The sequence below is a fragment of the Coccinella septempunctata genome, chromosome 1 (genome assembly GCF_907165205.1).
Source record: "Coccinella septempunctata chromosome 1, icCocSept1.1, whole genome shotgun sequence".
NCBI lineage: Eukaryota > Metazoa > Arthropoda > Insecta > Coleoptera > Coccinellidae > Coccinella > Coccinella septempunctata.
In genome coordinates, this window is record NC_058189.1 from 10,596,878 (window position 1) to 10,615,289 (window position 18,412).

The window sequence follows — 18,412 nt, forward strand, 5'->3', positions numbered from 1 at the left end:
GTGGCTTCTTATATGTTGTGGACATTGAACTCTAAAAGAACTGGAATGTCATCTCGATGCAGGCAAACCTAGGAAGACTGAAAGGGAAGATGTAGAGCAATCTATCTCTCTCTGAGCTCTGCCAATTGGTTTATAACGATGTAAACAAAAACAACCCGTGGCGTTCAAGTGAGACGACTGCTGCGTCCGACGTCTGATGCGGTTATTCGATTGGTTGCCGAACCGTTAGAAAGAGATGGGTTGCTCTACATCTTCCGTCTCAGTTGGACACACTTTTCGTCGTATTTCGGTACCTAAGAGGCCCTTCCAGTTCTTTTAGAGTTCAATGGTTGTGGAGAACCATTCGCTTTTCACACGTTGACTAGAATTGATTGATATATCGTATATTTGATTAGAAATTTCACATCGTTTGTTTTTATTGTGTTTTCAACACCGCATCTTGAATAAGAAGTTGGAGAAAATATCCAGCAGCAAAGGGTCCCTGTGAAGAGCTGGGTTTTTTTGGAGCAGTACCCTCATCATCGCAGTTCGATATTTTGGTAAGTCATCATTGTTGACCGCATTTTTTCTCATATGAATTTTGTTGTTTCATACGCATATTTCGCTTTCGCTCCAGCTACAAATCGCTAAAGAATACAGTCCACTTTTCTAGACAAATAAACTGAGCTACCGGACATAACACTAGCAACTTCTGGTGTTTACAAAAACACAAATGTATTTTAGATTGTCTTGGTATCCCGGATAGCAAACTGGAAATAAATTCATGAAAATCACTTGGGTAGATCTCCGTACCTTTAATTTTGATATAGCTCACGCACAAGGCTGCGTGTTAGCGCCTTTACTGTTCAATAATTTCTCCATGGCTTTCTCGATTATTGCCGACATGAGTATGCCTGTAAGAGATGTTGGATTAAGATGCAGATTTGATGGAGACCTGTTTAACCTGAAGCGCCTCAGAGCAAAAACCCGTATGCCCCAATATGCAGACGACTGCGCACTTATCGTTAGCAGCTCAGAGGATCTACAGATAATATATGTAAGAAGCTTTAGGCCTTAGACTCAATATCGAAAAAACCAAAATCCTGCCAAGTCCACCAGAGAGCCTTCAAACAGATATCAGCCTGGAGGATGAAACTCTAGGACAGGTCGAGCAGATCGAATACTTGGGAAGCTTCATAAATACTAGGGCTAACCTAGACACGGAAATACACAACCGTATCAATTCGGCATTCTGGAAGTTAAAGAACAGAGTGTTCCAAAATCACGACCTCAATCTGAAGACCAAGACAGCTGTTTACAAAGCAGTGGTCCTAGCAACGCTTCTTTACGGAAGCAAAAGCTGGACGCCCTACAGGCGACATATTAAAAAGCTTGAACAAACGAAACGACGTCATCTAAGACAAATAATGCACATCAGATGGTTTCACAAAGTTTCAAATGCAGAAGTCTTGCAGCTCGCGAGTTGCATAACAATTGATAGGTACTCAAGCAACGAGGGCCCGACACAGATGGAGCGGCCACATTCTGAGGATGCAAGACACAAGACTTCCCAAAATAGATCTGTATGGCGAATTCACAGAGGGAGCCCTGAAACCAGGAGGCCAGTATAAGCGGTTTAAGGATATACTGCATCAATCCCTCAAATCAGTGAGGTAATGCCAATCATAATTGAGAATAACTAGCGTTAGATAGATCACAGTGGAGGTCTTTGGTCCACAGTTATAATGGAGACTCGAGAAGAATACTGCAGCGGCCAGATCTGGTTGGTGACTATCCATTCCCGAAGTGTGAAAGGATCTGTAGGTCACGGTTGGGTCTCTTCAGTCACAGGAGGGCACACAGTAGCAAGTAGCCCTAAGAAATTATAAGTTTGATCCCATCGATAGTTTTGTTTCTGAGTCTTTTTGTAGATTTATTCTCGGTAACGGGATACAGAAATGAATGAATGAATGAGCTCACGCACACTATCTGTTTAGTTCAGGTCATAATAACAAATAACAAATCATAGTGGCTCAATAAATAATCAAATCATTTTATTTCGATATGTGCGAACAATGTTATGAGAACATGAACATCAAGTTCATCACGATACTATTCGAATTACCTGCGATTCTTTGCGTATTTCAAACAATTTCATAATCATTATCCGTAATCCATTGATGATTCCGTTACGAAGAATCCAGCATGCAATTAAAACATAAATTAATAAACATGAGTATAACGCAGACGAAATGAATACAAATAAATAAACACTGATATGTGATCTAGAATAATATACTTCTTCAGAGGGGTCTTTGCATATCGTGAACGCACGACAGTCAGTGGTCATTTTCTGGGTTAATTCGATTATATCGTGCGGAAAAATGACGATGCAAACGGAAAATTGTTCTGCTTGGCATGTTTCTGAGGACACTCGGGTAATTTCTATGAATTAATGGATTGGTGTGCTCATGAAGAAACACTATTAGATACTGTTTTTCTCAATTCAAAAAATATTCGTCGATTGATATCCATGCTTTGCAGCATGAAAAAAGATCTGCCTGCTGTGAAGAAATATTCAATATATATTTCTATATTTTCGCCAGAGTTCTACAAACGACTGCGATTCTGCACTTATGCTAAAGAGGGGTCTACACCGTTTTAGTAGTCAGTTCAAAAAGAGAAAATGAATATCTTACGTCAGAAACCACTTATTTATATGGGGTTTTCGTTATAATTCAATTCAATCAGTTCGTCACTACGGAAAGTCAGAAATTTTTTTATTCGTCAAACGGAAAAAAAAATTTTCATTGAAAAACAAATACTCATTCATGTTATCGACTTTCCGAGGTAGAATTATCTCTTCTATGAATTTGCACATGAAAAAATTTATCGAAAAGTCCCGCCATTGGCTACAATACGTATCCTGGTGAAATTGAAAAGATAAGTTCGTTAAGTGCTGCCATCTTTTCGACGAAAGTGAAAACTATTGTATATTCGTAACTTCTACTTATTCCCCCTTAACGCCTTATCATTGTATAAAGACCACTTGGTACAGATATATACAGATGGCGAGAAAGTCCCGTGGTATAAACTCCTCTTAGGCCCGGTACTTTCACGTGCGAATAACTAAATTTATTCGATAGATAAGTCTTATTCTTAGGATAAGTGAAAGTGCAGTCATTTCACTTTCAGATAGTGTTATTCATCGAATAAATCTGTCATTGAAACTCGTTCGTCGTAAGATTTTATTTGTCATAAATCGAATGTCGGTACGTCATAATTGGTTGAATTTTTTCTGGATTCTGGATGTATGGTTATTCTCTGTATGATTTTCACGAAATATTTGCTTTCTAGTTGGAATTATGACAATTTCTACAATGCGGTATCTTATTTTACATTAATCAGTGAAAAGTAGTATTCCGTGTTTTCATAGAATTGTTATTCGTCAAATAATTTTATCTGAAAGCACCGAAATAAGGTATCCTTCAGATAGGAAATTATTTGACGGATACTTATTGACAGTGAATAAAATTTATTCGGAGGTGAAATATTAAGAACACAATTCACAAGTATATCGTTTGGTAGACTTTGGGAGATCAGGGCATAAGCATGAGCCCAAAAGAGAACAAATCCTACATCGTAACCAACCCTCACTGGGCTAAGAACGTGAAATGAAATCTTCGCTTCTTGAGCTATCATCTATCTGAGCAGTTTGCCTCGATAGTCTCAATCTCTTTTCTGATGATGGAGTGTTGGTAGCAGGAATATTTCTTTCATCATCATCAGAAATTTCTTTAAGTTGTCTCTTTTTTTCTGACCGTGGATCCTTTGGTCCGTTTTTAGCAATAATTTCTTGCATGTTTGGAGCAGAAGTTGAAAAAATTATCTTTGTCCTGTTTAGATTCTTTCTCTTTTTCCTTGGCCTCGATTGAACTGGCTCTGTGGTGCTGGCGGAATAGTAGCAACTGGATATGTCAGTGATTGGTACCAGGTCTTTTGTCCTTAGCGAGGAATTTACTTTATCGTCATTTGTTGCTGTTGGATGTGAAATAGATTCAGCATCGGTACTCGCATCTTTCTGGACTGAAGAAGTGTTGAGTCATTCAGTTGGTGGCTATTTGAAGCCTACTTGCATTCTGAATAGTTGCAGCTTTTTCACACGCTTCATAGAACAAACGCCCAATATGTAAATGGGTCGCGTTTCAAAAAATTTTATGTGCTCCGATAACTCCAGCTCAATTTCAGCTGAAAATGTTATTTTGAATATTCCTAAATCTTTAGAGTTACACTCCAAGGTTTGGTTCATATTGACATCATATCTTCTAAGAGTCGCCTGAGAAATATCAAATGCTTTCTTCTTCTTTGCTTCCATGCTTTAATAGCCTTACTCATAGATTCTTGGCTCCAAGACTGCCGATTAGTTTATCTTTCGTAGTTTCACGGCGTATCACCTGGACAAAATGATAAATGTTTATTAATAGAAACATTGTTTATATGTATGTCATTTTATCCAAATGTAAACAAAAGACAATAAAAAATCATAATTTCATCAAACAACCACTAATTGCAATGAAATTAACTGGAATAACTAGATACTTCCATAGTTTATAGATTTCAATAGCAATAATCACAAAAAAGCAACAAGTAGTGTAGTGATGTTGAAGGGAATCATTTGATCTCTTGTTCTACTAAACTACTACTTATCCACTCTTTTGAGTATTCAAGGGGATAATACCCCTTTCTACTCATAAAGAGTAGTCATAGTTGTCAATGGTAATATTCAGGGGTGAATACTTACTTAATGTATAGTGTTTCCCAACGTGTTTCACAAAATATTTTTTCTAATTTTGAATAGGATGTTGCTATGAATTCAAATTGAAAGTACCAAAAACGTCTTTAAAAGCTCCTCTCGGAGATTCTTTTAAAATCGTCTGGTGACGGAAATCATTCAATATTTCACCCGTTACTATGAAAGCAAGTATCGTTTCATCATCAGTTGCGGAATATTTCACTTTGCGTAACTGGTTGCGAAAAGTAAAATGTTTTTCTTTTTTCAAAACTCATTGACGTTTTGAAAAAATTTCTTATCATCCTTCAAGATTAATTTATAGATATAAATTATATTATCTACACTTATGAATAGAATTGCACACTCTGTCAGGCCCATCACAAAAAATTTCGTCAATCAAAATTTTCTTGTTTTCCGCCTGGGATCCCAAGATCAGAGGCTTTGCTTCAGGTGTTCTTCACATAGTAGTTCCGTTCCTTGAACCTTACTGCACGTGTCTTGAGATTCTAGTAAATGCTCTAGCGTGGTAGTAGTAAGAGTGAGAGAATTCTGCGAGGTTTTTCTAAGATTTGATTGTTGAAGAGGAACTTCGCCAAAATAAAACGGGTTAATTAATTCTATACATATCTTAGAAAAACCTCGCAGAGTGATTGTTTTGCAGAATGGGTGAAGAACAAGTTAACAAAGCATGATCGAGTTAAATGCTAGTTGTCAAGACCTAAACGTCAAGTTTCAATCACCTTCATCGGTGAGTAGAATCCAATCGTAACAGATGCTGGTAATCGCTATCAGCAGTGATACATTGAGGTGGTCTAACAGTATAGCGTGCGTTTTGTAGCGTGGCGGGGCATAACAATCATTGAAGCAATTATATACCTACAATGTTGCCAGTAGAGAATAATATATTTATCAACAGAGAGTAAACCATGGACGACTGCACCGACTGCAAGACTCACATTTCAGTCAAAGATTGTAGGGTTAGGTTACCCAACCTAATAAGTAATAGTATCATTAGTATCCCAAGTATCCGTACATAATCGGTTGATTAAGTTGAACAGAGTGGGGAAATTTACAAAGCAGTTGAAAAAATTACGATGCTTTCCCTCCTCCTCCAAAATTTGGCATCAGCCCGTTCCTGTATATATCGACATAACATAATCTTTAACCGGCATTTTCGAGAGATTTGTCCGTTCTACATAGAGTCTTACTGCCGGTTTCATCATCAAACCTAAAGTCCCTTTAATTCTACAGCTTCCTTGAACCCTACTTACGGCCGGTTTCATAATCAAACCTAAAGTCGCTTTAATTTTAAAGCTTCCTTTAACCCTACTAAAAATGACAGTAAAGGAAGCTTTAAGCTTAAAGTGACGTTAAATTCGATTATGAAACTGGATGTAAAAATGACAGTAAAGGAAGCTTTAAGCTTTAAGTGACTTTAATTTTGATTATGTAACCGGCCGTTACGTCCAGTTTCATAATCGAATCAAACGTCACTTTAAGCTTAAAGCTTCCTTTACTGTCATTTTAACGGCCGGTTTCGGCGGTTTCATTATCAAACCTAAAGCCGTTTTAACTTTAAAGCTTCCTTTAACCCTACTAACGGCCGTTTTCATAATCAAACCTGAAGTCGCTTTAACGTTAAAGCTTCCTTTAACCCTACTAAAAATGACAGTAAAAAAGCTTTAAGCTTTAAGTGAATTTTGATTATGTAACCGGCCGTTACGTCCAGTTTCATAATCGAATTAAACGTCACTTTAAGCTTAAAGCTTCCTTTACTGTCATTTTAACGGCCGGTTTCGGCGGTTTCATTATCAAACCTAAAGCCGTTTTAACTTTAAAGCTTCCTTTAACCCTACTAACGGCCGTTTTCATAATCAAACCTAAAGTCGCTTTAACGTTAAAGCTTCCTTTAACCCTACTAGAAATGACAGTAAAGGAAGCTTTAAGCTTAAAGTGACTTTAAATTTGATTATGAAACCAGCCGTTAGTAATTGTATTCCTCGTGACTTTACGTCAGAAAGTAAATGAATTTTTCGTTTTTACAAACTGATTGAAAGGATTCTTAATCTAGTCATTTGAATGGAAACTACAATAGATCAGTTTTGAAGATGTATTAATTATTGTATAATGGAAGAAAATTGAATCATTGACACATTATATGCAATTGCTTGAGAAGAGTTAATGATAGCTGAAGGTTGAAGACGTTACATAAGTTGTTGAATTCAAAAAAATCAACCCAAAAATGAAATATGAGTAATGAGTATATCTCAAAAGAATCAATGGATGATTACAAGAATGTTGAATTCTTCAACAAAAATCATCTTGCATTGCTGGTCAAGTTAAAATAGTTAGAAGGAGTTCTAAGGCGAAAGGAACTTCACCTTTAAACAAAAATTTCATACACATAAATAAAGAATTGACGGAACAACCTTTTTAAGTCTCCCAATAGAAGGAAATTTTTTGTCATCTTCTTCATTTACAATCTTTCTAAGCGTGGAAACATTCAGTTTAAATATGGTATCATTAGATTCAAATGAAACATAATATAAATTTACACACTTTGCATATGTTCGATACCGTCTGATTATATTGTGGATATTTGAAAAGCAGGGTAACCTACTTTTTGAATGAGCGGCCCTCAATTCTAAATAGCACTTCCTCATACTCGGTATTTTCTCTTTCCCAATCACTTTCGGCATTAACAACATTTCATGAGTGCCAACCTTACTCTATTCTAGTCAGAAAAACTAGAGAAAATTATTTTATGTCCAACCGAGTGCTTTTATGAATGTGTATGGAGTATAAGTCACTCAAATATGCTCCAACCCAGGTTTCGAAATAACAGATTTCGGCCAAAATTCTCCACTTCAGTTTCAGTTGTGTAATGTTATTTTTAATCGACTGGATTTGTTTTCAGTTAATGTTGTGAGTTTGAAGAGATTGTTTAAAAGATTGTTGTCATACCAAAATAGTTGTATTCATTGGTCGGCTTTTTTTTTGTATCATGGATTTTTCGATTATTTTTTTACTAGATATTACGCGAGCGAAGGTACGGGTTTGAGCTAGTATGATAGGGGCTGTATTCGGGTTCGAATTTCGGACAGTCCGAGAATTGTTCTACAACTGCGCAGAATTGTTGCGCCCTAGTATCGAATCCTCTGCGCAGTTCTAGAACCATTCTCGGACTGTCCGAAAGTCGAACCCGAATACAGCTAACGGAAGTCCGGGAGACTTTCTCAGGTAGGAGACTTGAACCACCTCAAATATTTCAATTCAAATTTCGCGATACCGGTATCGTAAATAGCTTGCCACATACTCGTAAAAAGGCGCAACTGGTGGCGGCTCCATTTTGGCCGCCATCAGAACAGTTCGGGAGTGAGACGGTTGATCGTGATTTTGTTGTTAGGAAGCAAGAAATTTGATAATTTTCGTTTGTTACACTGTCTGAAAAGTCCAATATGTGCGTGGTGTTGTTTAGTTTTATTGCTTTCATTGATTAATATTGTTTCACAAACGATGAGCCTTTTTGATAATACTTATAAAAGTTTCAAGAAGACATCTGTTGAATAGACTAAAAGGGAGAACGGGAGACTTAACCTATGGGTCGGGAGATATAATCAGTGATCCAAGTTTCCTGCACTGAGCTTAGATAACACGACTCTACAAAAAAATTTTTGTTCTTTGTCCTAACGTTTATACTAGGATTTTCCGGTTAATTATGCACAAAAACGAAAAGAAAATAACTTTTTTTGGTATGAAGTTTGCTTTTGTGATAGTTATAGTATTAATAGTCGTTCTTCATTTTTTTTAATAATTTTTAATAATTCAAAAAGACCGTCCGATGAGAGTGGGGTGCTTACGTTTACAAGGTGCCGCTAGAGGGCACTCGAGTTATAAACAATGATCAGGTGTTGTTTACTAGCCCAGACAAACTTCAAATATCGTCAAGAAAGTGTAAATACGATGCTGATGCATTTTGTTTTATATGTGGTCAATTTGCTATAATTCGTGACGTGAAATACGAATAAAGACATCTCACGTTCTCTCTGAAGCCTATGAAGCATATTTTGACTTTCCTTCTTGGAATCAAGACTAGCCATGGGCTCCACATGTTGCTTGTTTTTATTGTAAATGCTATCGTTGAATCAGTCTCCTAAACACAGAAGCAAACTTTTTCTTGCCATATATTTTTTTTTTCGTCTAATTAGTATCTAAAGTATCGGAATTTTATGCTTTGCAGTCAAAGTCAAATTTGGTGTTGACCCGTGTAATAGTTTGCTTCAAAACAAGGAAATTGAATACCAGAAATTTAATAATTGAAATGAATATAAAAAAATATACAAAGATTCAAAAGAGTAAAAAACATTTGGGAAATAAGTGAGAGTGACTCTGAAATAGAAAATATGTATTTTATACGCTGATACATCTGATGATGAAAACCTTGACATAAAATATCGTTGGTCCTTGGAATTTGTTTACTTTCAATATTTTCCTGATAAACAAACTTATGCTCAATTCTCTATCGCCCCTGTTCAACTCTCCCAAGGGTTAGGGAGACATGAGCCAATTTTCGGTTAATAAAAAAAGAATTTCTGTACTCAAAATGTTCATCTCACCATCACTCCACTATTATCTATCGTTACCTATTTGCGGGCATGATATCTCCACGCAAAAAAATGAGCTACCATTTACAGATACCATTTAAGTGGCTTCAGAGTGAAAAGGAGTTCAAGTCTCCCGATATATTTTACAGGATTTTTATTTATTCGAATTATTCACTTTGTATTTTGCTGCGTCTCTTCTTTAATTATATGCGTAGGCGTAGTGGCGGCAAAATCTTAAGCTGACGCGGGCGGCATGTACCCTAAGAACGACGCTGCTACTACACAACTACTAAGTTCGCAATTTTTAAATCAAATCACAGAATTCAATTGACAGATATTTGTTTATTTTAAAGGATTCCTTAGCACAACGCACGTCTAATTGTCGCTATAAGTACAACAGCCTACCATTTGAAAAATGCAAATTTCACATCGATAATTTTCTGACTTTAATATATTGTAGTTATAAGGGGTAAATCGAATAATAAGTACTTAAAAAATGAATTAAAACCTTGGATTGCAGAAAATTTTTGATCTGATCTTGTTGGTTTTTTATGAATTTATAGATTTGATGTTATATTTTGTTTTTAAATTTTATTAACTATTTAAGTTTATGGGGATAGCAAAATTTATATTTGATAATTGTTTTATGTTTGTATTACCAGTTCCTACGCACGGGTATCGTTATGCCTCTGTAGGAATTATTAGCTATTAAGTTTATTAATGCTTGAATAATGGTTGAATAAATAAATAAATAAATAAAAAAATGTTTTATCAGTATTAAATAGTCATTTTCCCCGTCACAGAAGAATATTGTGTATTATAGATACACGGGAAATATTAGATTTTAGATCTTGCTTTTTTGTCTCCCGACCCGAACTAAAATCTAATGATTTTTTCCCCTGTTCAATAAATAACTATTTTTTCACTTGTGAATTTCATTTCACTGAATGGATAAACGTCAGCTTACCCTTGTTGCTATTTCCATGAAACATTCTTGAAGGATTAATTCAGAAGCATACCATCCGCTGATATGAATATCAACAGTGTTACGATATGAATTGAACTAGCCAATTTGCCATCGTCAAGGCCCCAAATGGAGTAGCCTCCATCGAAGAAAAGCCGTGGTGATCATGGTTTCGGTATCATTTGACCTCGTCAGAGCAACGAAGCTTCTTCTCCGATGGAGAACGTTTGGAATTGATGAACCCTTTTCCATACTGGCAAGCGCTACTGAGTACTATTCAGTAAACAGAGCACTACTGAGAGAACACACCCACACTTGACTTACCTTATTCTACTGAGTACCAGGGGGGTGAAACTCCCTCTTCTATGATCAAATCTACAACCAAATATGGCCGACATGAATGTCCGGTTGATGTGACAGTCAAAACCAAATTAACCTAATTCTTTTGTTTGACAACCTGTTGACGTTTCAAAAATCATGTTTTTAATATTCACATTTCATTATTCAACTGAAAAATTACTTCACTACTACATAACGAGGCGGAATATTTAGGAGATTCAAGGAGATGTAACTTACGAACGACCGAATGTTGAATATTATTTTCATCTATTCTGATACTCGTGAGGTTGCGCTATTTTTGATCTCTGAATTTCTTATCATTCCAATTCTACATCAATTACTTTGTTACTATGTTATTTACTAAGCTTTCTCTATCTTCATTCTTTTTTTTGTTTCAGATATTATTTCAATTTCGAGATGTACAAGGGAACAAGAAAATTTATCACAATGAAAGAGCCGGCCCGATAATTTAAATGGCTCATTATGTGAATAAATTCAATATAACTAAACTTATATAGGGACAGATTTTTGCTGAGGTTTTTATCTTGGTTGTTTTGTATCATACATATATGTGGATGTTACTCGATTTTCATTTCCTCTGCTTATACTGAGATTTTATATGGGGGAACAGGTTTTACGATCAACAATTCTATTTCTTCTCAAATACCATATTGTTTGATATATTTCATCCTCAATATGTATTTGCATTTGGCTGACTGATATATAAATGTGCTCCTCTGGAAAATACCATTTATAGAACTTTTACAAGAAATAAATAAATTGCTGAAATTCTAACTTTCTCCTACCTTGAAGTTATTTTTCATGTAATGTAAATTTACAGCTTCTATCATGAATTCCAAATCTGCTTTCAATATTAATGGTAGAAGCTGTAAATTTACAATGAAGTGAAAACAACGAAAAGTATGTATATAGGTATAGTACGCCTGTAAATTCAAAATTCCCGCCATTCAATATCTACTTACAACCAAAGATTATAGAGTAGTTCTCTATAATCTTTGCTTACAACCCAATATGGCGGCATATAAATGACATTTGGTGTTGCCACAGATTACTTAGGACTTTTCACTTCTTGTATATTAGTGTTCTATGCTGAGTACTATACTTAGTCTCGAAGATTTCCGGAATATTGCATACTGCAAAAATCCTCCTGAATTATTTCATTTGAGCCTCCTGGCATATTCAACCTATACGTTTTTGGCTAACGATTATCGTATTGAATGAGATCCTATCCTATCTCAATGGTAGGTATTAAAATTCACATTCTGTCCTTGATCCATCAAGAATTACGACTTTTCCGGAATTCCGGCTACATTGCAATTACCTGCACTTACTGCTACACTAACCGCTTGATCCGAAATTGCAGTAGGTACCATAGTAGGAAGCGCGAAACCCGCTTGCGTACTCGGAGTACCATCTTCCTCTTCCATTCAAGAACGTGATTACGCCTCCCTGGTACTTGACAGTGGTCAATGCATGATCTGGTAGTCTGCATTGGAGTAGTTTAGTTTGTGGTGCGACCTTGAGGATACTATACCTGCTTCAGAAAAATATCTGTCTCAAGGTGGATTCGGAACTCGGTTCATTTGTAGAGAAAACTTTTTTTAAATAGCGGAAGATTTTGTGAAGACATGAGTGTCGTTAGGAGTTTTAGTATTTTGAAGATTCTGTTGATAGTGGTGAGTACAATAAATTGAGTGGCTTGATATGATTTGGACGTGGGTACTAATACCCTAATATATTTCAACCATATAGGGTTACCTTATTCCAAATTCGAAAAAGAAAAGAAGTAGGACTTCAATACTGTTGCTGATACGAAATCAGCAGCTACCAACGCCATAATTCATGTTTTCTAATGATTTAAAAACGAATTATTGCAATGTTAGCTGCTTAGATGGCATACCTGCATTTCTAGTCTCGAAATATTTTGAAGCTGATGAGTTACTTCTTCTACGGCCAACTTTAAAGGTTCATATTCGAATTGACTTATTGAGGGTGTATTTGAAGGTGAGGCTTTTTTTTAACAGAGGGTACAACTGGTTAAAATGAAGCGTTTCACCAAAAATCACCTATACAAAACTTTCAAAATGACAAAGTTGAAAAAAAAATTGAAAATATGATTACTGAAATAGATCCTAATACGACCCTAGACCGTTTGTCAGCTGAATCATCGCAAAGCAGTGGAAAAAACTTATCTCCTGATAAGTTTTGTTTAGGATATTAGGTCCTTTCGTTTGCATAAAAAGTGTAACACATTTCTACACTCGACTTCAGTATTCGTTTGCTGATTGAATTTACCGAGTGTAGAAAAGTGCTACACTTTTTGTGCAAACGAATGGACCTAATGGCTTATTCGATATTTTCGTGATTATGAAAATGGAAACTTAGGATTACCGAATTGTTCTCATTATTTTTCAGTAACTTACACGATCTCATTTCGATACCAACTGACAGAAGAGACTTAGGACACAAGTGTAAAAATTGAATAATACTCGGAATAATACTTCAAAATCTCACCAGTAAAATTCGTCTAAATTATTCACGAATTTCGAACATTCCAACAATCGTCGTAAAAATGGGATGAAATGAGGAAACATCATAGCACTTTTTCAACATAACTAACATAAGCACTTTCAAAAAACTGCCACGATTTTCTACATTTTATTTTTCACCCTAAGTTGCACGATACAACAATTATGATTCTCTCAAAAGTGACCTGATGTATCTAATCCGATGAACTTGGTACTGGACCATTCATTGTCCAGCCATATGTTTTGTTTCGTTTTTGCGATGCCGGAGTCACCTTTCACAGTCCCGTACTTGAAATTCAATGTTATTTTGTGGAACTTCTAGGGGTTGCAGCTCAGCCATCTTGAATATTTCCTATAGAAAATTTGTGGTGAAATGACTTATTTTGATAATTCCTACCTGAAATAAGTTGTTTTGCAATAAGATAAATCTTAACTAAAGAAATTTTTGATGTAGGTATCAAGAAAAAACTGTCGATTTGCGTGGTCAAATTTTTCGCGTTTATTGTCTCAGGTTTTTATCCACACAACTTACTGAACTGACTGATAAATTGACAATAAAAATCCTTCATCTTTCGATGTAGGTAGTTCAAGATAAAATTTTCTACTATATCATATTTTACCTACCAAGTTCCTAACTATGCCTGGGTATATTACCTACATAAACTTTCTCATTAACAATGAAATAAATCATCATCAATCAAATTATTGTAAACTGGGTAGCAAATGAATTGGGACAACTATACTTCATTCAATTTTATTTTAGCAGTCGGTTGGCCATGGAAATTTGACACATTTCACTCTGTATAGTACGAAAATGTGGGGTTATGGAGCTTGTCAAAACATTTTTGGGTTTTAAATCAACGCTATGTTGCCCGTTCTACGTAAAAGTTTATGGTATTACGTATTTTATCACAATGTCGAATCTCTTCGGAAAATATGTGACGAACATAATTGAAGTTTATACAAACTGATTGAAGGCATACCAAATCCAGTTATTTGCATGGAAAATCCAAGAGATCAGCATAATATCATAATATGCACTAGCTTGAGGAGAGTTAATGTTCGTTATCTTCTTTGGCTTACATCATTTGTAGATTTCAAAAATATTAACCCGAAGATGAAATGCATATGATGCAGTTGTTGGGAATGGGTATCTCCCGAAGGAATTAACAGATAATTACAAAATGTTGAATTCTTCAACAAAAATCATCTTGCATCAATATAAGTAAAAGGAATTAAAGGAAGTTTCAAGTCATGATGAACTTCACCTACGAACAAAAATTTCACATGAATAAACAATTAATAGGACAACTGGCGCATATTTGTGGCTGTTCATCTTAATACATTGATGTAATAATAATAATTAGGTATTTATTAGTACCTTAAGACATTTACATTGTATAGGACAAGTCAAATGAAAAATAGAAAAATCCATTTTAGGGAACTTATTCTCCGATGATATTTAACGAAAATCCTATAGTAAATTTTTCGCAATACTTCACTCAAATAAAAAATTCTCAAATGCCACCACTTTTTTGGGTCTTCCAATAGAACGAAATTCTTTGTCATCCTCTTCATTCACAATCTTTCTGATTGTGGAAATATTCAGCTGAAATATAAGTCGTTTAGATTCAGATGAAACATTAGGTATATAAATTCTCTTACATTGAATATGTTCGCTACCGTCTGACGTATTGTGGATTTAAGAATATCAGGGTTTAACTATTTGAATGAGCGGACTTGAATTCTAAATAGCACTTCCTGAAACCCTGTCTCTTTTTTCAATCACTTTCGACATTTTCGAATTTTCGCAATAAAAATTGATATTAGTTGTGGCAACGGCGTTATGACATTAACGACATTTCATGAGTGCCAATCTAACTTCGTTCTAGTTACAAAAACTTGAGAAAATTATTTCATGGCCAACCGACTGCTAAAATAAATTTGAATGAAGTATAGTTATAATTTCGATCTCACTTTATAGAGATGTTGGTTTTCATCCCAAAATGCAAAGCATTATATCTTTGGTCGGTATTTTAGTATATTTAGTTTGTACAGAATAACCTGATGTGTTAATATGTACCAGAATAAACAATGGTTAAAAAGAAGCTTACAGAATAACCACTTGTTACATTTTTTTAAACGATATTTTTAGGGAAATGCAACCTCAATATTTTCCGACTCTTAGCAGCCTCAGTTATATATTTTCGATTAAGATCTTTGTAAAAACGCCCCAAAATTAATTTCAAACTTCATTAGATACCTATCTGAGTATTTGTTTAAGGATCACGCAAAGTCTATTACAGTAACTATCATGAATTTTTTGTTATGGAAACCTAATTATTGAATATGAAAATTGAGTTAATTGAGAATTAATATCTTTCTTAGTTGAAAAAAATCTGTACACTTCGAATAACAGATATATGTCGGGTATATCTTCGAATAAGTGTTGAAAGTTGCAGAATGGCGTAATCGCCATACAGGGTGTCTGTAAGCAAATGCGAAAGACTAAGGGAGATGATTCCTTGAGGAAAATAAGCAGGGGTAGTTCTTATAAATTTTTTTCGAAATCGACCTCCCTTCCAAGATACAGCCTTTGGAAGGCGATGACGAGTTGACAGTTTTTAATTTTTTTTTACGGGTTCTAAAAAGACTGAGTCATAAAACTATACATAATATGAAGCACTTAGTAGATGTTACTAACACAATTATTTTAGATCTCATAACTTTATTATTAAGGGTATATATTTAGGTGTTTATTGTTTTTTTTTCTCACGAAAGAATGGACAGTATTTCCAAAAATATTTAAATTCAAACAAGACGGGACGTATTCAGTCTTTCCAGTACCCAAGATGCTCGCTCTCTAAGTTTTAAAAGATACCAAAAAATTCAAAAATGCTGTGTCCAGTCTCCTAATAGAACTAGAACCGTAATCTATAGATGAATACTTCAACTAATTTCCTGTTTGAACATTTTTGCAGAAGCTTCCTTATCACAATTTTTTCTGGGTTCTTATCATTGTCGTGTATTCGGCACTATTATTATTATTATTATTAAAGGAAAAACTTCTGGAAAAGTTGCTGGAATAACGAAGAAAACTTAACGAAATTTTAATTTAGCTCCACTTGCTGGCGGTTGACAAATGAACCTTTAGGCCCGGTACTTTCACGTTCGAATAAATAAATTTATTCGATAGATAAGTCTTATTAGTACGATAAGTGAATATATGCAGTCTTTTCACTTTCAGATAGCGTTATTCATCGAATAAATCTGTCATTGAAACTCGTTAATAAGATTTTATTTGTCATAGATCGAATGTCGGTACGTCATTATTGGTTGAATTTTTAAGATTCTGGATGTATGGCTATTTTTTGTGTGATTTTCAGAAAATATTTGCTTTGTAGTTGGAATTATGACAATTTCTACAATGCGGTCTCTTATGTTACATTAATCAGTGAAAAGTAGTATACCATGTTTTCATAGAATTGTTATTCGTCAAATAATTTCATCTGAAAACACCGAAATAAGGTATCCTTCAGATAAGAAATTATTTGACGGATACTTATTGACAGTGAATAAAATTTATTCGAAGGTGAAAGTACCGGGCCTTAATGAATAACACATCATTAAGGATTATTTACTCTATAATAACATCTATTTAACATTAATTTTTCATCAGCTTTTTTAAATTTGCTGTTATCAAGAGATCGAATATTGTGGGGCAATGGGTTAAGAATATGGTTTTCTATGAATATAGATCTGTAGGACGAACGTGGAGGTGTGTTGAATATCACTCGTGAAATACGTTTTTCTATTATGAAAGCCCTTTCAACTTCTGAGGAGTTTCCCCGTAGTAGAATATTATAAGATAGGTGGCTATAAGCCAAACTCACCCTATTTATAAAATAATAAGAACTTTTCAGTTTTGTGCATACAGAAAATTTATCCATGTAACGCCATTGCCTTAGTGTCGCCCAATATAGAGAAGTATCGAATATGTGGCCATTCCATGTATCTATGTTCCAAGGGTTTTATCGACCTTGATTTTTTCAGTTATTTTCATGACACCAGGTCCCAAAACTTCATAATGATAGCACACAGCACCTCAAGTTCATCGTTGGTTCGGCCAGAAACCACTACCGAAACGTTGTATGCAAACAGACCCAACAAAAACTTTCTTATCCGTGACGAAAAGCGTCTACGTATGAGCAGGAAACATCACTAATATCGCCTACAAAATAATGGGGAGATCGTTGATAAAAGCAGAAATAGAAGGGGCCCAAGGACTGACCCTTGTGGCACTTCCAGATCGTGGTCGTCAGATACATATAGATAGATAGATTTGGAGCCAATCTAAAAATGCACCCCGAAAACCCAAGTTGCAACACTTGTCAACGATGGAGTGAAATGAAAGACTACCGAATGCTCGCAAGAGATCAAAAATAAGCCTGCTATATGCAAATGCAAGCCATTGTCGAGGCATTCATACACATAATCAGCAAAGGAAACTGCATCAGCTGTCCCTATTGAACAACCTGATTTAAAAAAATTGAAATTGTCAAGACACTTGATCGTTCGGTTGAATACGACACTTTCGAATTCTTTAGAAAATATGATCATAAGAGAAATAGGTCTAAAATTCGTGATGCAATGTACGAGGATGTATTGATATCTAGTTAGCCTAGACCAGTTCCATGCATAAAAAAAATATTGCGTTACCATAGCAACGAATAATAACTCATTAGAAGTGTCAGTGTGAAGTTTGAGGACAAAAAAGTAAACCAGAGTTACGCAATAAATTAAAAGAAAGAAGATGTCCACCGAAATTGTGAAACTCGAAAAATTGGAGTATCGAGCCATCATCAAGTACCTGTATTTAAAAGGGTTAAGAGGTAAGCAGAATTACGAAGATATGCTTAATACCCTTAGTGATCAATGTTCTTCGTATGCGACCGTGAAAAATTGGAATGCAAGCTTCAAAAGAGGTAAATTTTCCATTGAAGATGATGACCAATCGGGAAGGCCAGTTTCTGTGTCAGTCCTTGAAAATATCGATGCAGTTCATGACAAGATTTCATCAGACCGTCGAATTTGGCTAAAACGGATATTTGAAGCACTGAATATTTCATACGAACGCGTTCATCATATAGTTCACGTCAGTTTGGACATGAGAAAAATTGCTGCA

At 35.2% G+C, this 18,412-nt stretch overlaps 1 protein-coding gene across 2 annotated transcripts in view; it reads left to right on the forward strand.

Annotated features, from left to right (window-relative positions):
- The first annotated feature begins 5,431 nt into the window (after positions 1 to 5,431).
- The window catches only part of LOC123323025, a 69,000-nt gene continuing 56,019 nt past the window's right edge, over positions 5,432 to 18,412 (forward strand). The window contains exon 1 of one of the 2 annotated variants that reach the window (XM_044911217.1): positions 5,432 to 5,519. In XM_044911217.1, coding sequence (XP_044767152.1) covers positions 5,460 to 5,519 — 60 coding nt within the window. In that variant the 5' untranslated portion in view covers positions 5,432 to 5,459. Of the gene's footprint in view, positions 5,520 to 12,082; positions 12,376 to 18,412 lie in introns of those variants that run through there. The other variant, XM_044911218.1, reaches the window with a different exon arrangement.